Source organism: Salmo salar, chromosome ssa22 (assembly GCF_905237065.1).
Source record: "Salmo salar chromosome ssa22, Ssal_v3.1, whole genome shotgun sequence".
Taxonomy (NCBI): domain Eukaryota; kingdom Metazoa; phylum Chordata; class Actinopteri; order Salmoniformes; family Salmonidae; genus Salmo; species Salmo salar.
In genome coordinates, this window is record NC_059463.1 from 49,200,081 (window position 1) to 49,224,808 (window position 24,728).

Genomic DNA, 24,728 nt, shown 5'->3' on the forward strand with positions numbered 1-24,728 from the left:
CAATATCACAGGCAAGTCTGATGATGCTTAGCAGTACCACAGCATCTCCCATAGAAACGAAGGGAGAATGGTTGGATCTTTACAATGCAGACAACTGTCTCTAGATCTTTCCGTTCAAAAGTAGGGAAAGTGGGGTAAGTTGAGCCAAAGCGTTAAGTTTAGCCACCCTTGTTTCTAGGAAACCATACACAAAATGTAACATTTGACCAAATATTTAGGAAGAGATCATCATTTAATGGAGTCTGTGAAGGAAGAAACCACATGGAAAAAGTGGGAAGCAAGTTAGGTAAAAAAAAAATAGATTTTCACCAAGTCAAATTAATTTATTGTGTTAGAGGTTTCATGATGCTTGTATCTAGACTTAAGTAGATCATTTTAAGATTGTTCTATACATCAGTTGGGGTCTCTATAAGCTTCAATATGAGGTCTTAAACCTAGCATGAAAGTGCATCCTTGTAGCTGTGTGGGCTTATATAATAAAAAATAAATAACTTTTTGACTATCTGTTTATTTGGATCCCCATTAGCTTTTGCAGAAGCAGCAGCTACTCTTCCTGGGTCACTGATAGACAAGGAAAGTCACACTAATTTTAAATACAATATAGAAACAATGCAACAACAACAAAAAATGAAACAATACAACAATAAAACTATGTGTGTTAGAGAGTGTGTGTGTGTGTGTGTGTGTGTGTGTGTGTGTGTGTGTGTGTGTGTGTGTGTGTGTGTGTGTGTGTGTGTGTGTGTGTGTGTGTGTGTGTGTGTGTGTGTGTCTGTGTGTGTGTGTGTGTGTGTGTGTGTGTGTGTGTGTGTGTGTGTGTGTGTGTGTGTGTGTGTGTGTGTGTGTGTGTGTGTCCTCACAGTCCCTGCTGTCCATTAGTTGTTCTTTTAATCTGTTTTTAAAGGTAATTTTGCTGTTTGAGTAATTGGAGACGGAAGAGAGTTTCATGCGATCATGGCTCTGTATAAAACTGTGCATTACTGTGAATTCATTTTTTTGGACTTGGGGACTGTGAAGAGACCGCTGGTGGCATGTCTTGTGGGGTATGTATGGGTGTCTGAGCTGAATGTTACTTGATTATGCAGACAATCTGGAATTTTCATCAAAGTAATATTTTTAATAAAAACTAGGAGAGAAGCAGTTCATCTCTCATCAACCATTAACCAGGAAAGACTGGCATACATGTTGTTGATGTTAGTTCTGTATGTGCAGTTAAGGGCAAGGCGTGCTGCTCTGTTTTGAGCCAGCTGCAGCTTTGCTAGGTCTTTCTTTGCTGCACTTGACCATATTACCAGACAGTAATCAAGATGGGACCGGACCAGAGCCTGAACAACTTGCACAGTTGATTGCTGTGTCAGAAACACAAACTTTTAAATATATATTTTTATAAACAGACATACCCCTCCCCATCTTCACAACAACTTGCCATGATAATTGACCATGAAATGTTATACCTAGGAGTTTCGCTTCCTCAACTTGCTCATTGGTCACACTCTTTACATAGAACTTCAGTGGAGGTCTAGGTCTTAGAGAATGTTTTGAAACAAATACAATGCTTTTAGTTTTAGATGTATTTAAGACCAGTTCATTATTAATCACCCATTCTGATACTGACTGTAACTCCTTATTTAGAATTTCAGTGAGCTCACTGGCTTTGGGTGCTGACATGTAGTGTGGAATAATCCGCATACACAGTCGTTCTAGATTCTCTTGTGTAAGACCAGTGGCAAATCATTTGTAAAAAATTAAGAAGAGTTACGGCCCAAGGCAACTGCCCTGTGGGATACCACACTGTACATATCTGATCTTAGAGAAGCTTCCATTGAAGAACACTCTCTGGGTTCTATTGGATAAATACCTCTCCAAACAAGCAATAGCAAGTGTATTTTTCTTTAAATAACAATTTATGAAAAAAATCGCACACCTCTTCAAGAAACCCCCACTGGTGGTCTATAAGAGTGGTCGCAATATTGGAGATAGTTTGGTGAGATCTGACATTCCCCATGAACCCACTCAGACACTCTTGACACCTATCCCAAATGGGAACTACAAATGTGGCTCATGCGCACAGTGAAATAGCACTATAAAAACGTCTTTCTTCAGACACCTACATACAGGTCGAAAGAGCCCTGTTAGGGGTATCATCTCATGCAAGACCAAGGGAGAAATCTATCTCATCACCTGTTCATGTGGAAAAGCCTACGTAGGACAAACAAAAATACAATTAAAACAATGCATAGCTGAACACCGCAGCTTAATCAGGTGTAAGAACATTGACTATCCAGTAGCAGCTCACTTTGTTGAAGCTAACCATCCAATCTCCTCCCTCAAATACAAAGGCATTGAGCATGTTGCTCTACCAAGGAGAGGAGGTAACATTGAGATCCTACTATTACAAAGGGAGGCTTACTGGATATCCTATCTGAAAACATTGACACCTAGTGGTCTGAATATTGACTTTGATCTCAGGCCCTTCTTATGAACAAATTCTTCCTTTATGAACAAGTCTTATAAATTGACAAATTATTTTTACAGCATATTAGCGTACACCTAATATGTTCCCCCTGTTGATGACGTTCATTATATATTAAGGTTGAACCAAAAGATTATATGTAACAAAATGTAAATGAAATATGAAATGATTATGTGAATTAAATGAAACAATAATGTATGTTGATGCTAATATGATGTACAATATTCCATTATGTTTCTATATGACAATAGCGTAATATATTTAATATGCCATATACAATTTTTTAACAGTTTCACTAATTCATTTTAATTAACCTAATCATTATGACACACCCCTCACTGCTGTCATTGGTTACACTAATTGCATTGTGTGTCTACATAACCTGGTTCAAGTATTCATGACATTACCCTGAAGAAGGCACAGTGATGCTGAAACGTTGGTAAATACCCATTAAATTGCTAGGAGATTATACATGGAGTGTGCGACTTTCGTTTATTTTGATAGTTTATAGTTTATTCGCCGTTAGTCAGCACCTCCACACAAACTATTATTCTGGGTGTGCACCAGCTCATGTTTTTTTATTTTATCAACAATAACATCAAATCTAACAATACAGCTCCAACTATCATTTTATTATCCATTTATTTTAACCAATCATCAGCCATCTCAGTTAGTGCAGTACAAATTGAGTGCCCTTATCTATATATGCATGCTGAAAGTCAGTAGTTAACTTATTCTCTGAAAAATAACATTGTATTTGGACAAACACAATCCTTTCCATCAGTTTACTAAGAACAGGCAGCGAACTGATTGGGCGGGTGTTACAGCCGGCAAAGGGTGCTTTACAATTTTTAGGCAGTGGGATTACTTTAGCTTCCTTCCACGCCATGGACACACACTCCTTAAAGCTTTGGTTAAAGATCTAGCAAATAGGGGTGGCAATACAGTCTGCTACCATTCTCAATAGTTTCCCATTAAAGTTGTCTTTACCTAGTGGCTTATCATTATTGATGGATAGCAATAGTTTTTCCACCTCTCCGACACTAATAAAATATAAATCCTTCTCTTTCATTATTTGATCTCTTATACAAAAATATAATGGTTCATTGTTCAATGTCATTTCACTTCTAAGTTTTTCCACTTTACTAGTAATTGAAATGACTGGCAATATCAAAAAGTTTTGTTATGCATTATCCTTCAACTTCAAAGAACGATGGAGATGAATTGGGTTTTCTGCCCATGATATCACTTAAGCTACTTTTTCCATTGCATTTTACAGTCATGTGAAAAAGTAAGTACACCCCTGGAAAGTTTTCTCTTTTTTTAACATATTTGGACAGATGGATATGTAATCTTCACTTCAACACTATTGACAGATAAAGGTAATACAATTTAACAAATGACACTGGAAGATTATACTTTGCAATCATGTATTCATCCAAAATCAACAGAAATGGAATTCCATAGTGCAGAAAATATAGGTACACCCCTAGCTTCAACAGCTGTGTTGCCCCCTTTGGGTTAAATGACTTGTAACTGTCTATCAGTCTCTTACATCGACTGGTGTAACGGGTGTCGTCGTAATGAGACCAAGGTGCAGCGGAGGATGTGTGTTCATCTTAGATATTTCATGAAAAAACAGAACACTACAAAAAATAAACAAAAGAGTCCTGTTAGGAAAAACTCTCAACAGAAAACAATCACCCCCAAAACCCAAAGGAAAAACAGGCTACTTATGTGTGACTCCCAATCAGCAACAACGAACTACAGCTGTGCCTGATTGGGAGCCACACACGGCCAAACCAAAGAAACCAGCCAACATAGAAAAATGAACATAGAACGCCCACCCAATTTAACACCCTGGCCTAACCAAAATAAAGAACAAAAAACCCCTCTCTATGGCCAGGGCGTTACAGTACCCCCCCCAAAGGTGCAGACTCCGGCCGCAAAACCTGACTCTGAAGGGGAGGGTCCGGGTGGGCCATCCTACGGTGGCGGCTCAGGTGCGGGACGTGGACTCCACTCCACCCTCGGCTTCGCCCACTTAGGTGGCGCCCCTGGCTGCGCCGGAGGACTGGTGGGCGACCCTGGCTGTACCCGGCTGGCGGGCGACCCTGGCTGTGCCCGGCTGGCGGGCGTCCCTGGTTGCGCCCGGCTAGCGGGCAACCCTGGCAGCTCCGGCGGCTCCGGGCTGGCGGGCGGCCCCGGCGGCCCCGGGCTGGTGGGCGGCCCCGGCGGCTCCGGGCTGGCGGGCGACCCCGGCGGCTCTGGCCCAGGATTCACCAGGCTGGGGAGACATGAAGGAGGCCTGGCCCTGGGTGCAGGCACAGGACTCACCAGGCTGGGGAGACATGAAGGAGGCCTGGCCCTGGGCGCAGGCACAGGACTCACCAGGTTGGCGGGCGGCTCTGGCGGCTCCTGGCCGGCGGGCGGCTCTGGCGGCTCCGGGCCGGCGGGCGGCTCTGGCTGCTCCGGACTGGCGGGCGGCTCTGACGGCTCTGACGGCTCCGGACTGGCGGGCGGCTCTGGCGGCTCCGGACTGGCGGGCGGCTCTGGCGGCTCCAGACTGGCGGGCGGCTCTGGCGGCTCCAGACTGGCGGGCGGCTCTGGCCCAGGATTCACCAGGCTGGGGAGACATGAAGGAGGCCTGGCTCTGGGCACAGGCACCGGACTCACCAGGCTGGGGAGACCCACTGGAGGCCTGGTCCGTGGAGGAGGCACAGGACTGACCAGGATGGGGAGACCCACTGGAGGCCTGGTCCGAGGAGGAGGCACAGGATAAACCAGGCTGTGGGGGAGCACTGGAATTCTGGTACGTAGGCTATTCACCCATACTCCAGGCTGAATACCCACTTTGGCCCGGCACGGGCCGAGCGCAGGCATTGGGCGAACTGAGCCCTCCCAGCGCCCTGAAGACACAGTGCGCAGAGCCGGCGCAGAATAGCCTGGACCGAAACGGCACACTGGAGATCAGACACGCTGAGCTGGCACAATCCGTCCTGGCTCGATGCCCGCTCTCGCATGGCACTTGGGGGGCTGGCATGGCACTTGGGGGGCTGGCATGTAGCGCTCCGGGCTATCAACGCGTACTGGGGACACCGTGCGCTTTACCGCATAACACGGTGCCTGACCAGTACTGCGCTGCCTCCTGTAAGCACGGGGAGTTGGCTCAGGTCTCCAACCTGACTCTGCCACACTCCCCTCGTGCCTGTTGCGCTCCCTTGCCTCATACCAGCGCCTCTCCGCTCTCGCAGCCTCGATCTCCCACTGCGGGCGGCGATACTCCCCAGCTTGAGCCCATGGTCCTTTACCGTCCAATATCTCCTCCCATGTCCACGACTCCCGATAGCTCTTCTCCTGGTTCTTCTCCTTCCTCCGCTGCTTGGTCCGTTTTTTGGTGGGTGATTCTGTAACGGTGTCGTCGTAATGATACCAAGGTGCAGCGGAGGATGTGTGTTCATCTTAGATATTTAATGAAAAAAGGGAACACTACAAAAAATGCAAAACAGTCCTGTTAGGAAAAACTCTCAACAGAAAACAATCACCCCCAAAACCCAAAGGAAAAACTGGCTACTTATGTGTGACTCCCAATCAGCAACAACGAACTACAGCTGTGCCTGATTGGGAGCCACACACGGCCAAACCAAAGAAACCAGCCAACATAGAAAAATTAACATAGAACGCCCACCCAATGTAACACCCTGGCCTAACCAAAATAAAGAACAAAAAAACCCTCTCTATGGCCAGGGCGTTACAACTGGGAGGAATTTTACAGTACTGCTTCAACTGTGTCATGTTCGAGGGCTTTGTTGCATGCACGGCCCGCTTCAAGTCCCCCCACAGCATTTCGATAGGATTGAGATCTGGGCCATTCCATAACCCTCCATTTCTTATTTTTGAGCCATTCTGTCGTAGCTTTGCTTTTGTGTTTTGGATCAGTGTCCTGTTGCAAGATCCATGTTCGGTTCATCTTTAGCTTTTTGACAGATGGCCTCACATTCTCAAGAATTCTCTGGTACAATAGAAGTCATAGTTGACTCAATGATGGCAAGTTGGCCAGACCCTGAGGCAGCAAAGCAGTCCCAAACTATAATGCCACCGCCTCCATGCTTTACGGTTGGTATGAGGTTCTTCTGTTCAAAGGTAGTGTTCAGTTTTTGCCAAACATGGGGTCTGGCATTGCGGCCAAACAACTCCACCTTTGACTCATCTGTCCAGAGCACATTGTTCCAGTAGTATTGGTCTTCACTCAGGTGTCTTGATATTATTTTTTTAGAGCAGAGGCTTCTTCCTTCCTGACCTCCCATGTAGGCCACGTTTGTGCAGTCTCTTTCTGACAGTTGACTCATGCACTTCGATATTGATTGTGGTAAGAGAGGCCGGTAGATCCCTTGATGTTACCCTGGGGTTCTTAGAGACTTCTATGATCATCTTTCGGTAAGCTCTTGGGCTGAATTTGGTGGGACGACCTGTCCTAGGAAGATTGCCAGTGGTCTGTAATTTTCTCCATTTGTAGATGATCTGTTGGACAGTGGAATGATGTACTTCAAATTGCTTGGAAATGGATTTGTAACCCCTCCCAGACTCATCAATAATCTTTCTTCTGAGGGCCTTGGGTAGGTAATTTGATCTTGGCATGATGTGTACCACACACCCATATAGTTAAGACCAAACCAGACCAAGTTTATAATCTTTATGGAAGTTGATCTCTAATGATTTTCTAATAATTTGCACCTTTTTTTGGTGTACCTGATTCTAATTTTAGCCATTTTATGTAATGTTAAAGGTAGGTTTGTACTAACTTTTTTCACAAAAGGAAAATGCATTTTGGTTTATTTTAATTGCATAACATTTTCAAAGTAAAACATTTGTTGTGTGATTTGTTAAATTGGGTTACCTTTATCAATAAATGTGGTGTTCAAATGTATAAAAAAATACAAATAAAAACTTTCCAGGGATGTACTTTTCACATGACTGTAGGTCATTTATCTTTGTTTGGTAATATAATTTCTTGTTATTTTTGTTAAGATTAGTCATAATATTTCTCAATTTACATTATGTCAACCAATCAGCTGAGCAACCTGACTTGTTCGCCAGTTTTTTGGCGTAATTTCTTAGAAGCATACCATTTTTCAATTCATCATCAACAGGTTCATGCTTGTCAAAACTTAGAAATAATAATTTTACAAATACTGCCAATGGTGCATCTGGATTCACTTTCCTCAAACACATCAGACCAACATACATGTTTTACATCTTCAACAAACTAATCCTGAGAAAACATTTTGTATGATCTCTTATAAATTACTTTAAGCCCAACCTTTGGCACTTTGGCTTTCCTTGTTATTGCCACAATGTTATGGTCACTACAGCCAATTGCAACTGATATTGCTTTGGAGCAAAGCTCTGCAGCATTAGTGAAGATATGATCAATACAAGTGGATGTCACAGATCTAACACTATTGGTATGCACTCTAGTTGGCTGAGTGATAACCTGGGTCATATTACAAGCATTAGTCACAGTTAGAAGCTTCCTCTTGAGAGGACAGCTAGTTGCTAACCAGTCAATGTTCAGGTCACCCAGAAAATAGACCTCTCAGTTCACATCACACACATTATCGAGCATTGCACACAAATTATCCAAATACTGACTGTTAGCCATTGGTGGACTATAGCAGCACAACCAAAAGAATAGGCTTTAGATGAACTTGCAACCACAACACTTCAACAACATTTGACATGAGATCCTCTATAATTTACAGGATAATAGCTCTGAACATATTGTCACGCCCTGGCCATAGAGAGGGTTTTATTCTCTATTTTGGTTAGGCCAGGGTGTGACTAGGATGGGCATTCTATGTCCTTTTTTCTATGTTTTGTATTTCTTTGTTTTGGTCGGGTATGGTTCTCAATCAGGGACAGCTGTATATCGTTGTCTCTGATTGGGAGCCATAGTTAGGCAGCCTGTTTTCCTTTGGGTTTTGTGGGTGGTTAATTTCTGTTTAGTGTTGCTAACCTGACAGAACAGTTTGGCTGTCGTTTTCTTGTTTTGTTTAAAGTGTTCTATAATAAATACATGATGAGCACTCAACACACTGCGCCTTGGTCTATTCCCTGCAACAGCCGTTACAGACCACCCACCACAAGAAGACCAAGCAGCGTGGTATGGAGGAACAGAGGGTTATGGACTCCTGGACTTGGGAGATGATTTTGGATGGAAAGGGACCCTGGACAACGCCTGGGGAGTATCGCAGCCTGCAGTTGGAGATCGAGGCAGCGAAGGCGGAACGGCGATACTGGGAGGAACAGGCAAGTCAGCTACAGGAGCCTGAGAGGCAGCCCCCCAAAACATTTTTTGGGGGGCACACGGCGAGATTGGCGGAGTCAAGCAATAGACCTGAGCCAACTCCTCGTGCTTACCGTGGGGAGCGGTTGATGTGGAGAGCACCGTGCTATGCGGAAGTGCGCACGGTCTCGCCCATCCACACGCACAGTCTGGTGCGGTCGATACCAACCCCCCTCAAGTGCCGTGCTAGAGTGGGCATCCAGCTAGGGAGAAGTGCACCGGCGCAGCACATCTGGCCACCAGTGCGTCTCCTAGGTCCAGCCTACCCTGCGCCTGCTCTACGCACGGCAGCCCTCAATCTCCAGCACAGCCCAGTTCGCCCTGTGCCAGTGCTTCGCCTGTGCCGGGCTACAGTGACAACTCAGCCAGGACAGGTTGTGCAGGCCGTGCGCTCCAGACCTCCAGTGCGTCTCCAGGACCCGGTCTATCCGGTGCCTGCTCCCAGAGCTAGGCCTCCTGCAAGTCTCCCCAGCCTGTTGAGTCCTGTGCCTGCGTCCAGAGCCAGGCCTCCTGCATGTCTCCCCAGCCTGGTGAGTCCTGTGCCTTACGCCTGTCCGGAGCCGCCAGAGTCGCCCGCCAATCTGGAGCCGCCAGAGTCGCCCGCCAGTCCGGAGCCGCCAGAGCTGTATATCGTTGTCTCTGATTGGGAGCCATACTTAGGCAGCCTGTTTTCCTTTGGGTTTTGTGGGTGGTTAATTTCTGTTTAGTGTTGCTAACCTGACTAACTGTTTGGCTGTCGTTTTCTTGTTTTGTTTAAAGTGTTCTATAATAAATACATGATGAGCACTCAACACACTGCGCCTTGGTCTACTCCCTGCAACAGCCGTTACACATATACAGTAACAACACCTCCCCCATAGGCATTCCTGTCTCTTCCGTGATCGTATATCCCTATATTGCTACTGCTGTATCATCAAAGGAATTATCTAAGTAAGTTTCAGAGATGGACAGTATATGAATGTTATCCAATGTTAGCAAATTATTGATTTCATGACGCTTTTAAGTTGAGAAAATGTAAATGTTTTCTTCCCAGGCGTAATGCAAGGCATTATCACTGGGATATGAGGTAACAACAAGGCCTGGCCTATGTTAAAAGTGTTTTAAAAAGTACTAACGTTTTTTTTAAGTGTTACACATCTGTTAAAAGATTGTTAAAATGATTAAGACAAAAAAGTGATTTTGATCGTGTTGAATTGCGTTAAGGACATAAAGATAGTCATGGTTTTAATACCCAGGGTCAGTTGTGCCAAGGGAACACTTTCTTTTGGACAAGCTATGTTTCTAAAACTAACATTTACATGAATTCTGATTATTTCCAGGAATACACAACATCCTGAAATATATGTAAATATCTTTGTTAAAGGAAGAATACTATACTGAACAAAAATATAAACGCAAAACGGAAAGTGTTGGTCATGAGCTGAAATAAAAGATTCCAGAAATGTTCCATAGGTACAAAAAGCGTATTTATCTCAAATTTTGTGCAGAAATGTGTTTACATCCCTCTTAGTGAACATTTCTCATTTGCCAAGATAATCCATCCACCTGACAGGTGTGGCATATCAAGAAGCTGATTAAACAGCATAATCATTACACAGGTGCACCTTGTGCTGAGGGACAATAAAAGGCCACTCTAAAATGTGCAGGTTTGTCACACAACATAATGTCACAGATGTCTCAAGTTTTGAGATAGCGTGCAATTGGCATGCTGATTGCAGGAATGTCCACCAGAGCTGTTGCCAGAGAATGGACCATAAGCCATTTTAGAGAATTTGGCAGTATGTCCAACCGGCCTCACAACCGCAGACCACGTGTAACCACGCCAGCCCAGGACCTCCATATCCGGCTTCTTCACCTGCGGGATCATCTGAGACCAGCCATTTGGACAGCTGATGAAACTGAGGAGTATTTCTGTCTGTAATAAAGCCCTTTTGTGAGGAAAAACTCATTCTGATTGTCTGGGCCTGACTCCCCAGTGGGTGGGCCTATGCTCTCCCAGGCCCACCCATGGCTGTGCCCCTGCCCAGTCATGTGAAATCCATAGATTTTAGCCTAATATATGTATTTCAATTGACTGATTTACTTAAATGAACTGTAATTTAGCAAAATCATTGAAATTAAATTTTTGTTCAATATATAATTCCCTTGATGGAGTGATGCTGAATGTAAAAAATGTCTCAACTTAGCACATTGTCCTCTAAGACCTATTTTACCAGAACTATATATTTTTATTTCTATCAGAGATTTGCTGGACACTCTTTCACAGATAACATACTTTTAAAAACAATTTTCAGTATAGATCAGATGAAGGTCATTGCCACTAAATACATAAGGAAAGGTTTAGGTGTTCCACAGACTTTTTTAGCCCATCAAAGTGTACCACGGTTCAAAAAAGGTTAGGAACCACTGGTCTAGAGAATGAGTTGCAAGGCCAGACGTATTCTCGGAGGAAACAAGTCATGACGATTGAGCACTATCGTCACTATCATCACTTAATCAGAGTTATTTTTAGCCTGTTTTACATCAAGATGAGAGAACCACAAGTTTTGCCTGAATGCATCATGTAGTATTAGTCTCCAAATTGGCTGTAATTACACAGCCTATTTTAGCACAATCTGGCCTAGAATACATCCGCAGAAGACTTTTAAGGATACAGCGGCATCTTGGACTAGCAAGGGACGACAAGGGTAGAAATCGAGGACTCCAAGGCCTGTAATCATAAAGTGTCTCAGAGTAGGACTGCTGATCTAGGATCTGTTATGCCTTTTAAAATCAGAATGAATAAGAAGGGGGACCTGACCCTAGATCAGTATAATGGCTTGACACTGGGAGTGGTAGCGTAGGCCTATTTTCAACTAATAACACATATTGGCGTACTCAATCATTTGCTATCAATTTTAAGACTTTCCTTCAAGCCTTCAATTTGAACACTCCATGTAAATGCAGTCAGGATTACCATGGCACCTAACTACCACATTCCCAACCAGTGTAACACAAAACCCACCAAGTCAGCATAGGCTTATTCCACCTTTAGGGATTCTGAACTCTCTGAATGGTCTTATGAAACCGAACAGTAATGGGGGAAACTACTCAGAAGCAGGCCAACCTTTTCTCCATCACAGTCTCGCCTCGCGTCTTCTCGCATCGTCTAGCGTCTTCTCGCCTCGTCTAGCGTCTTCTCGCCTCGTCTAGCGTCGTCTCGCCCTCGTCTAGCGTCGTCTCGCCCTCGTCTAGCGTCGTCTCGCCCTCGTCTAGCGTCGTCTCGCCCTCGTCTAGCGTCGTCTCGCCCTCGTCTAGTGTCGTCTCACCCTCGACTAGCGTCTCGCCCTCATCTAGCGTCTCGCCTCGTCTAGCGTCTCAACTCGTTAGCGGTGCGTTTATCACACAACACTGTATAGGTTCCTCAATGGAACAATTGATGGCCTATCTGTGAGGAGTGACCGGCGGCTCTGAGGGGCAGACATGACGATGTCATTCGAGCAGGGCAGCGTGTCTTGGTTACACACAGCGTAGCCATAAACATCCACCAAATTGACCAGTCCAAGCCACCGAACACACCTATGCAATGCCAGGCACACAGACACATGTACTGTATGTCAGTACAGGTGCACACCCATAGATGTACAACTTCGTACATAGTTCAAACACACACAACTATAGAATAAAATATACTGTAAAACTACCAGTAGGACTTACTTAAGGCCTTTCAGCTATAATCCTTTATAACTTGTTATAAGCCTGCATGAGCCTTTATAATGTATTATAATTAGCCTTATAATATGTTGTGTCATTTTCAACTGACTCAAAATGGCCAATATATAGTCAGGATCATTATCAGATCATAATAAGACATTATATTCTGGGTGGTTTGAGTCCTGAAAGCTGATTGGCTGAAAGCCGTAGTATATCAGACCGTATACCATGGGTATGACAAAACATTTATTTTCACTGCTCTAATTACGTTGATAACCAGTTTAAACTAGCAATAAGGCACCTCAGGGGTTTGTGGTATATGGCCAATATACCACGACTAAGGGCTGTATCCAGGCACACAGTGTTGCTTCGTGCCTAAGAACAGCCCTTAGCCATGGCATATTGGGCATATACCACACCCCCTTGTGACTTGTCGCTTAATTAGAAAAGTTTCAATCATGTAAATGACAAGTCTGAAATACATTATACCGGTTGGCTTTCTGTAAAGTGTTGCTACACTACAACCCTCATTTGCCAAGTCAACAAACAGATTACCGACCATTTTGAATCCCACCGCACCTTCTCCGCTATGCAATCTGGTTTCAGAGCTGGTCATGGGTGCACCTCAGCCACGCTCAAGGTCCTAAACAATATCGTAACCGCCATCGATAAGAAACAATACTGTGCTGTCGTATTCATTGACCTGGCCAAAGCTTTCGACTCTGTCAATCACCACATCCTCATCGGCAGACTCAATAGCCTTGGTTTCTCAAATGATTGCATCGCCTGGTTCACCAACTACTTCTCTGATAGAGTTCAGTGTGTCAAATCAGAGGGCCTGTTGTCCGGACCTCTGGCAGTCTCTATGGGGGTGCCACAGGGTTCAATTCTTGGGCCAACTCTTTTCTCTGTATACATCAATGATGTCGCTCTTGCTGCTGGTGAGTCTCTGATCCACCTCTACGCAAACGACACCATTCTGTATACTTCTGGCCCTTCTTTGGACACTGTGTTAACAACCCTCCGGACGAGCTTCAATTCCATACAACTCTCCTTCCGTGGCCTCCAACTGCTCCTAAATACAAGTAAAACTAAATGCATGCTCTTCAACCGATCGCTGCCTGCACCTGCCCGCCTGTCCAGCATCACTACTCTGGACGGTTCTGACCTAGAATATGTGGACAACTACAAATACCTAGGTGTCTGGTTAGACTGTAAACTCTCCTTCCAGACTCACATCAAACATCTCCAATCCATAATTAAATCTAGAATTGGCTTCCTATTTCGCAACAAAGCATCCTTCACTCATGCTGCCAAACAAAATAGCCTCCAATACCCTACTCAACAAACTGGATGCAGTCTATCACAGTGCCATCCGCTTTGTCACCAAAGCCCCATATACTACCCACCACTGCGACCTGTACGCTCTCGTTGGCTGGCCTTCGCTTCATAATCGTCGCCAAACCCACTGGCTCCAGGTCATCTACAAGACCCTGCTATGTAAAGTCCCCCCTTATCTCCGCTCACTGGTCACCATAGCAGCACCCACCTGTAGCACGCGCTCCAGCAGGTATATCTCTCTGGTCACCCCCAAAGCCAATTCCTCCTTTGGCCGTCTCTCTTTCCAGTTCTCTGCTGCCAATGCCTGGAACGAACTACAAAAATCTCTGAAACTGGAAACACTTATCTCCCTCACTAGCTTTAAGCACCAGCTGTCAGAGCAGCTCACAGATCACTGCACCTGTACATAGCCCATCTATAATTTAGCCCAAACAACTACCTTTTCCCCTACTGTATTTATTTATTTAATTTATTTTGCTCCTTTGCACCCCATTATTTATTTTCTACTTTGCACTTTCTTCTACTACAAATCTACCATTCCAGTGTTTTACTTGCTATATTGTATTTACTTTGCCACCATGGCCTTTTTTGCCTTTACCTCCCTTATCTCACCTCATTTGCTCACATTGTATACTGCTCAAAAAAATAAAGGGAACACTAAAATAACACATCCTAGATCTGAATGAATGAAATAATCTTATTAAATACTTTTTTCTTTACATAGTTGAATGTGCTGACAACAAAATCACACAAATATAATCAATGGAAATCCAATTTATCAACCCATGGAGGTCTGGATTTGGAGTCACACTCAGAATTAAAGTGGAAAACCACACTACAGGCTGATCCAACTTTGATGTAATGTCCTTAAAACAAGTCAAAATAAGGCTCAGTAGTGTGTGTGGCCTCCACGTGCCTGTATGACCTCCCTACAACGCCTGGGCATGCTCCTGATGAGGTGGCGGATGGTCTCCTGAGGGATCTCCTCCCAGACCTGGACTAAAGCATCCGCCAACTCCTGGACAGTCTGTGGTGCAACGTGGCGTTGGTGGATGGAGCGAGACATGATGTCCCAGATGTGCTCAATTGGATTCCGGTCTGGGGAACGGGCGGGCGGGCGGGCCAGTCCATAGCATCAATGCCTTCCTCTTGCAGGAACTGCTGACACACTCCAGCCACATGAGGTCTAGCATTGTCTTGCATTAGGAGGAACCCAGGGCCAACCGCACCAGCATATGGTCTCACAAGGGGTCTGTGGATCTCATCTCGGTACCTAATGGCAGTCAGGCTACCTCTGGCGAGCACATGGAGGGCTGTGCGGCCCCCCAAAGAAATGCCACCCCACACCATGACTGACTCACCGCCAAACCGGTCATGCTGGAGGATGTTGCAGGCAGCAGAACGTTCTCCACGGCGTCTCCAGACTCTGTCACGTCTGTCACATGAGCTCAGTGTGAACCTGCTTTCATCTGTGAAGAGCACAGGGCGCCAATGGCGAATTTGCCAATCTTGGTGTTCTCTGGCAAATGCCAAATGTCCTGCACGGTGTTGGGTTGTAAGCACAACCCCCACCTGTGGACGTCGGGCCCTCATACCACCCTCATGGAGTCTGTTTCTGACCGTTTGAGCAGACACATGCACATTTGTGGCCTGCTGGAGGTCATTTTGCAGGGCTCTGGCAGTGTTCCTCCTGCTCCTCCTTGCACAAAGGCGGAGGTAGCGGTCCTGCTGCTGGGTTGTTGCCCTCCTACGGCCTCCTCCACATCTCCTGATGTACTGGCCTGTCTCCTGGTAGCGCCTCCATGCTCTGGACACTACGCTGACAGACACAGCAAACCTTCTTGCCACAGCTCGCATTGATGTGCCATCCTGGATGAGCTGCACTACCTGAGCCACTTGTGTGGGTTGTAGACTCCGTCTCATGCTACCACTAGAGTGAAAGCACCGCCAGCATTCAAAAGTGACCAAAACATCAGCTAGGAAGCATAGGAACTGAGAAGTGGTCTGTGGTCACCACCTGCAGAACCACTCCTTTATTGGGGGTGTCTTGCTAATTGCCTATAATTTCCACCTGTTGTCTATTCCATTTGCACAACAGCATTTGAAATGTATTGTCAATCAGTGTTGCTTCCTAAGTGGACAGTTTGATTTCACAGAAGTGTGATTGACTTGGAGTTACATTGTGTTGTTTAAGTGTTCCCTTTATTTTTTGAGCAGTGTATATAGACTTATTTTTCTGCTGTATTATTGACTGTATGTTTGTTTTCCTCCATGTGTAACTCTGTGTTGTTGTATGTTTTCGAACTGCTTTGCTTTATTTTGGCCAGGTCGCAATTGTAAATGAGAACTTGTTCTCAACTTGCCTACCTGGTTAAATAAAGGTGAAATAAAAATAAATGTAAAAAAAAATCCACAGGCTATTGGACAAAGCACTGGGTGGAAGTGTCTGGGAACTAGATTACCACACTACAACCCTCATCCACAGGCTATTGTTTTATCCTGCCTGTTTGGCCCTGTCCGGGGGTATCATCGGATGGGGCCACAGTGTCTTCTGATCCCTCCTGTCTCAGCCTCCAGTATTTATGCTGCAGTAGTTTATGTGTCGGGGGGCTAGGGTCAGTCTGTTACATCTGGAGTATTTCTCTTGTCTTATCCGGTGTCCTGTGTGAATTTAAATATGCTCTCTCTAATTCTCTCTTTCTCTCTTTCTTTCTCTCGGAGGACCTGAGCCCTAGGACCATGCCTCAGGACTACCTGGCATGATGACTCCTTGCTGTCCCCAGTCCACCTGGCCGTGCTGCTGCTCCAGCTTCAACTGTTCTGCCTGCGGCTATGGAACCCTGACCTGTTCACCGGACGTGCTTGTTGCACCCTCGACAACTACTATGATTATTATTATTTGACCATGCTGGTCATTTATGAACATTTTAGCATCTTGACCATGTTCTGTTATAATATCCACCCGGCACAGCCAGAAGAGGACTGGCCACCCCTCATAGCCTGGTTCCTCTCTAGGTTTCTTCCTAGGTTTTGGCCTTTCTAGGGAGTTTTTCATAGGGAGTTTTTCCTACCCACCGTGCTTCTTTCACATGCATTGCTTGCTGTTTGGGGTTTTAGGCTGGGTTTCTGTACAGCACTTTGAGATATCAGCTGATGTACGAAGGGCTATATAAATATATTGGATTTGATTTGATTTTGGACAAAGCACTGGGTGGAAGTGTCTGGGAACTAGATTACCACACTACAACCCTCATCCACAGGCTATTGGACAAAGCACTGGGTGGAAGTGTCTGGGAACTAGATTACCACACTACAACCCTCATCCACAGGCTATTGGACAAAGCACTGGGTGGAATTGTCTGGGAACTAGATTACCACACTACCACCTCCCTTGCAGTGGTGTAAAGTACTTAATAAAACACTTTCAAGTACTACCTAAGTAGTTTTTGGGGGTATGTGTCCATTACTTTTTACTACATAAATGTTCCCTGACACCCAAAAGTACTTGTTACATTTTGAATGCTTAGCATTACAGGAAAATGGTCAAATTCACACACTTATCAAGAGAACATTCTTGGTCATCCCTACTGCCTCTGATCTGGCGGATTCACTAAGCATACATGATGTCCGAGTGTTGGAGTGTGCCACTGGCTATCCAACAATACATAAAAACTAGAAAATTGTGCCGTCTGGTTTGCTTAATATAAGGAATTTGAAATGATTTATACTTTTAATTTTGATACTTAAGTATATTTTTGCAATTACATTTACTTTTGATACTTAAGTATATGTCAAACCAAATACTTTTAGACTTTTACTCAAGTACTATTTTACTGGATAACTCACTTTTACTTGAGTCATTTTCTATATATTTTCTTATTTCACCTTTATTTAACCAGGTAGGCTAGTTGAGAACAAGTTCTCATTTACAACTGTGACCTGGCCAAGATAAAGCAAAGCAGTGCAACACAAAGAACAACACAGAGTTACACATGGAATAAACAAACGTACAGTCAATAACACAATAGAAAGGTGTACAGTGTGTGCAAATTAAGTAAGATTAGGGAGGTAAGGCAATAAATAGGCCATAGTGGCGAAATAATTACAATTTAGCAATTAAACACTGGAGTGATAGATGTGCAGAAGATGAATGTGCAAGTAGAGATACTGGAGTGTAAAGGAGCAACAAAAAAAATAATAACAATATGGTGATGAGGTAGTTGGGTGGGCTATTTACAGATGGGCTGTGTACAGCTGCAATGATCTGTAAGCTGCTTTGACAGCTGATGCTTAAAGCTAGTGAGGGAGATATGGGTCTCCAGCTTCAGTGATTTTTGCAGTTCGTTACAGTCATTGGCAGCAGAGAACTGTAAGGAGAGACGGCCAAAGGAGGAATTGGCTTTGGGGTGACCAGTGAAATATACCTGCAGGAGCGCGTGCTACTGGTGGGTGCTGCTATGGTGACCAGTGAGCTGAGATAAGGCGGGGCTTTACCTAGCAAAGACTTATAGATGACCTGGAGCCAGTGGGTTTGGTGACGAATAAGAAGTGAGGGCCAGCCAACGAGAGCATACAGGTTACAGTGGTGGGTAGTATATGGGGCTTTGGTGACAAAACGGATGGCACCTTGATAGACTGCATCCAATTTGCTGAGTAGAGAGTTGGAGGCTATTTTGTAAATGACATCGTCGAAGTCAAGGATCGGTAGGATAGTCAGTTTTACAAGGGAATGTTTGGCAACATGAGTGAAGGATGCTTTGTTGCGAAATAGAAAGCCTATTCTAGATTTCATTTTGGATTGGAGATGCTTAATGTGAGTCTGGAAGGAGAGTTTACAGTCTAACCAGACACCTAGGTATTTGTAGTTGTCCACATATTCTAGGTCAGAACCGTTCAGAGTAGTGATGCTAGTCGGGCGGGCAGGTGCGGGCAGTGATCGGTTGAAGAGCATGAATTTAGTTTAACTTGCATTTAAGAGCAGTTGGAGGCCACGGAAGGAGTGTTGTATGGCATTGAAGCTTGACTGGAGGTTAGTTAACACAGTGTCCAAAGAAGGGCCAGAAGTATACAAAATGGTGTTGTCTGGGTAGAGGTGGATCAGAGAATCATCAGCAGCAAGAGCAACATCATTGATGTATACAGAAAAAAGAGTCAGCCCGAGAATTGAACCCTGTGGCACCCCCATAGAGACTGCCAGAGGTCCGGACAACAGGCCCTCTGATTTGACGCACTGAACTCTCTCTGAGAAGTAGTTGGTGAACCAGGCGAGGCAGTCATTTGAGAAACCAAGGCTGTTGAATCTGCCGATAAGAATGCGGTGATTGACAGAGTCGAAAGCCTTGGCCAGGTCGATGAATATGGCTGCACAAATATTGTCTTTTATCAATGGCAGTTAGGATATCGTTTAGGACCTTGAGCGTGGCTGAGGTGCACCCATGACCAGCTCAGAAACCAGATTGCATAGCGGAGAAGGTATGGTGGGATTCGAAGTCGTCGGTGATCTGTTTGTTAACTTGGCTTTCGAAGACCTTAGAAAAACAGGGTAGGAAATATATAGGTCTGTAACAGTTTGGGTCTAGGGTGTCTCCCCTTTTGAAGAGTGGGATGACCGCGGCAGCTTTCCAATCTTTGGGGATCTCAGACAACACGAAAGAGCGGTTGAACAGGCTAGTAATAGGGGTTGCAACAATTGCGGCGGATAATTTTAGAAAGAAAGGGTCCAGATTGTCTAGCCCAGCTGATTTGTAGGGGTCCAGATTTTGCAGCTCTTTCAGAACATCAGATGTCTGGATTTGGGTGAAGGAGAAATGGGGAGGCTTGGGCAAGTTGCTGTGGGGGGTGCAGGGCAGTTGACCGGGGTAGGGGTAGCCAGGTGGAAAGCATGGCCAGCCGTAGAAAAATGCTTATTGAAATTCTCAATTATCGTGGATTTATCGGTTGTGACAGTGTTTCCTAGCCTCAGTGCAGCAGGCAGCTGGGAGGAGGTGCTCTTATTCTCCATGGACTTTACAGTGTCCCAGAACTTTTTGGAGTTTGTGCTACAGGATGCAAATTTCTGTTTGAAAAAGCAAGCCTTTGTTTTCCTAACTGCCTGTGTATATTGGTTCTTAACTTCCCTGAAAAGTTGCATATCACAGGGGCTATTTGATGCTAATGCAGAACACCACAGGATGTTTTTGTGCTGGTCAAGGGCAGTCAGGTCTGGAGTGAACCAAGGGCTATATCTGTTCCTGGTTCTAAATTAAGGTATCTTTACTTTTACTCAAGTATGACAATTGGGTACTTTTTCCACCACTGTTCCCTTGTTAGCAGTGGGAGTGCCTGGAGGCTGTGCTCATCAGGCACTCCGGTCCAGGTGGTTGACTGGTTCTGATAGTACCTTAGCCAATGGGAGTCACTGTTTTTCAGCCTCATTAGGCAGACACTTGGCCCTCAGCCTTTTGCCAGACGGATGATGTTGACATCCTGTCTACACACCGCTAAACCTGCGATTAGGCCTTCTCAATGTTACCTTCAGGTTCCAAAGAATATATATAATTTTTTACATTTTGGTCATTTTAGCAGATGCTCCTATCCAGAGCGGCTTACAGTCAGTGAGGGAATAGGAGGTAAATGATCTGAAATGAATCAGACTTTCGTTACATTATAATGAGGTTTCCCAGTGACACTAAATCAGCCCTGGTCTCAGCCATGGAAACACAAAAGGCAGGATCTTTAGGCCAAGCACCGGTGTAAAGATTACATTGTTGGGTTGAGTGAGTCTCCATTAAAGATTTTAGAATCCTTATCGCTTTTGGGTGTTTTAAAAATAATAATACAAAAACATAGCATGTATGAGTGCCTGCGCACAGATCTTTATTTCACTCAAGGCTTTTATTGTGGATACCATTCTCCCTCTCAATACAATCTGGTGTATGCTTGACACAATAGTCTGGCATACTGAGACTGCAGTGAAACCTCCCATACCATCTTCCATAATGCTGCCAGACAATCCCTTCTCTCTTCCTCCTCTCTTTTTATCACTGTTCTCATGTTGAAGGAGGAATCCATTTGTCCCATTGTTATCACCCAGGCGGGTGTTAATGTTCCAGGCTGTCAGATGTAATAGTCAGCCTGGCAGGCAGTGCCTGGGTCTTATCAGACCTACTCAGGTGAGGTCATCATCTTCCTCCCTAATGACTCAGGTTAATCAGTAGAGTGCGGAGGCACCACTAGCTCACATACAGCACAGCCCAGCCCAGGACAGCCTAGCGCAGCCCAGCATAGCCCAGTCCAACAAAGCCCAGCAAAGCGCAGCACAGCCCAGGACAGCCTAGCACAGCCTAGTGCAGCCCAGCATAGCCCAGTCCAGCACAGCCCAGGACAGCCCAGGACAGCCTAGCACAGCCCAGGAAAGCCTAGCACAGCCTTGGACAGACTTCCAGGCCCCTTGGGACCATAGCAGTTTCCCGGCCAGCACTGTAAACTAAACCACACCTCGACATTGGGTTGGTTACACCCAGTACGCATACACCCACCCACCCACTCACACCCACCCATAACCACACAGTACATAGGTGTTTATTTGGGCAACACAAAGGGGTAGGTCAGAGAAACAGGTGTTCAGTCTGTGTAACACCAGTTCAAGCTGCAACACAAAGTTCAAGGAAACAAAAAAACAGTTACGACTATTGTACATTCACAGTTATTGTTTTTGGAATAGATAGCGGTTGTATGCTAGATAAAGGCCTGTTGTTTGAAGTGTCTTGTCATGAGCTTGTCTGTTTAATAAAACTTCCATACTGACCATTTTACGCCTAGACAGGTCAGCCCGGGTTCAAAATCTCGCCACTGGACAAAAATGCCAATGTATCTGAACCCACTAGCCTGTTTCCCACAGGATGCCTGTTTGCCAACTCTGCCAGTGTGAAAACGCCCATAGCAGTGACAAAACGTTTCATTTGTCTCTAATCAATGTTTCTAATTCTAATCAATGTTTTATGCATTCTCTGAATGATTCTGATGTGTTGGAAGTACTGCCCATTCATTTGCTAGGCCCAAGATAGTCGTCCATTTGCGGAAAATAATATGTTGATGAGCCTATTTCTGTGTTGGTTTATGAGGAGGAGAAAGAGAAACTGTACATTTCTTGATGAAAGTATAGTGTGTTCCTCTATGTGAAGAAGAAAGCGAGAGAGAAACAGCATTATTGGATACAAGTAGGCCTACTTGATAAAAGCATACCGTGTTCGTCTTTGTGAAAGAGAGATTGAAACTGCTTGTGGATGTGAATTTCATGTTTCTGACTGAGTCCACAACGACATTTGTAGAGAAAACAGGACGTACTGTAAGTGATGGGGAGAAGGAGAGACAGAGTGTATAAATTATATATTAGACGAACCAACATGAATACAATCTAGGTCTGCGAGGATCCGCTGCTTTCTCTTCCTTTAATTAATGCTCAATGTTCAGAATTCTCCTCTGGTACAAAAATACTCCATTGAAAAACAAATGAAAACAGCCATAAATAATTTTAAAAAATAACACCGTGATGCAATCATTTGGTTCGTATGGTACCATAGGTCTAATGTAGGCTAGCTACATTGTATGTTTGCCTCAGAACAAATGCGGTAGTTTTCGAGATAAATGCAGCAGCTATCGGAGCTGTCCAGCTGCTTTTGGTGCTGAATTGAGAAAAGCCCTGAAATGATTGCAGCAGTACGCTCAATTAGCTCAGTCAGAATCACATTAAATCGACTGAGAGTAGCCTAATAACTCTGGTTAAAGGGGAAATCCTGTCGTGACCGTAAAGCGTTGAAAATTATACATGAGACATATCTGTGTAAATTAAGGAATTCACACCAACACATCATAGGCTTATGTTTTGATGTAAAAATGCACAGTCCACGTTCCTAAAAGCATGATCGCCTAGGTAGCCTATTGATTGCATTTTACATTGATAAAGTAAGCTATGTCAACAACATAAACGAACCTTCACTTGGAAAGAAGCAACTCGTGTTGATGTAATATTCGCTGTCAGACTCCAGGCAGGCAAGATGTTTTGAAATATCTGGAGTTTTGCATAATTTGAATAACATTCGTAAACCACACTATAATTTCGTGTAGGCTAGCCCTAGATTATATGCAATGGCAGATTTCAATATGAAACTTCCGAGATGTTTATTTGACCTGATATGAAGCAGTTCTTTAGAATGATCTATTGAAATATTTTCAATTTATAAAGTCTGCGGTAACTTCTCGATGCCAAGTAGTGGAGAGTAGATTGTTATCGCACAATCTAATGAGAAAATAGCCTATACCACATCCCATATAAAGTATGTGTATGTCGTAGGCTACATACATGGTAAATTAACAGAAGATGACGATATCAACATGATTTATGTGGGCGCCAAAGCTATATATTAATGCTGACTGATTGCACGCCCCACCACCATACCGCTACACCTCTGAATGAATCAGTTGTCTTGACATGTCTTCCCTGCCTATTTATAAAGAACAAAACAATACACAATGATTCAGACGCTTTCACGCTTCCCGAGACATGAGTGTTGGAGGCTTGCTTTCAACCCATTTAAACAAATAGCCTAAAACAAAAACTTACACGTATGCGTGGTAAATAAATGCCCATCCTCTTGGTCTCTCCAAAACATTATAAAGAAAATTCTGCACTCTTCTGTAGAATGCATTTCTCTTTGGAGGCTTCGGTTTGCCAGAGAGGCTGGATCTCTGTTTGCTAAGGATGCTGCCTCGCTTTGTTGCCTCGGCGTCGGCACCTGCTATGAGCAGCGCCCCATCTCTGTTTAAATCCGTACTAGCCCCAGCTTCTAGCCCGACAAAGCCGACTTTTAGCTTTTTCTCCACGGCTGGACCAGGGTAAACCCCGCCTGTGCAGGATTTCTTGACCATTCTGGCGAAATACTGTCATGGGGAGCTTGGAGTTGGAGATTTTTTTCGCCCTTTACCAGGTAGCAGCATTGCAGTGCTGGGCGTGTAGGATATGATCCTTAGAGCGCTCGCCCCTGCATGTGCGCGTGGCTGAGGCTACCCTGCTGCTGAGAAGCCAATTGAAATGCAGAGAAGAATCTGCAATGAACACAATTTTCCTACTTTAGCGTTTTCCGTCCACCTGACAACAGAAAAAAAGGAAAATGTCCTACATATGTATTAGGGCATAAACTAGTGGAAAACAACACAATATATAAACAATGTAAACACTGGCACTCCATTGTTTGATTTGCAGTGTGGCCATGGGCTACAAACAAAGAATGAACACTGACTGTGGGTAACCTATGCTCATTTGCCACTTGCAGAGATCATTTTGATGGGATCATTTTGATGGGATCATTTTGATGGGATCATTTTGTACATCTTTAGTGGCTTTTCAATGTGCACATATTATTTCCTTATGTTTCCCTCACCATCTAAAAAAACCCAGAACAGAATGAAACAGGCTATATTCAAGCAATAAGGGCCAGGAGGTGTTGTACACAGTATGGCCAATATACCACGGTTAAGGACTGTTCTTTGCGTGACAGGAGGCGGGATACAGCACTTAGCCATGGTATATTGGCCATATACCACAAACCCCCAAGGTGCCTAATTGCTACCAATTGCTAATTGGTTACCGACGTAATTAGACCAGTAAAACATTTTTTTTTTACATACCCATGTATACTATCTGATATACCATGTCTTTCAGCCAATCGGCATTCAGAGATCGAACCACCCTGTTTATAATCACGGACAAAACCTCTCATCACAAGAAAATATGTTGTCTAATTTGCCCGAATCCCCAAACTAATGATATAAGCAAATACAACTTTTATATCATAGTGTTTAAATTACAGTCCTAGCCCCATATTCATAAAGTGCCTCAGA

At 44.4% G+C, this 24,728-nt stretch overlaps 1 protein-coding gene across 4 annotated transcripts in view; it reads right to left on the bottom strand.

The window, feature by feature from the left end:
- Positions 1-23,858, bottom strand: part of LOC106583648 (potassium voltage-gated channel subfamily KQT member 2-like) — a 91,485-nt gene extending 67,627 nt beyond the window's left edge. For all 4 annotated transcript variants that reach the window (XM_014168085.2, XM_014168086.2, XM_014168083.2 and 1 more), the window contains exon 1: positions 23,452-23,858. In XM_014168085.2, the coding sequence (XP_014023560.2) occupies positions 23,452-23,756 (305 nt within the window). In that variant the 5' untranslated portion in view covers positions 23,757-23,858. The remainder of the gene's footprint in view (positions 1-23,451) is intronic.
- Positions 23,859-24,728: the final 870 nt, after the last annotated feature.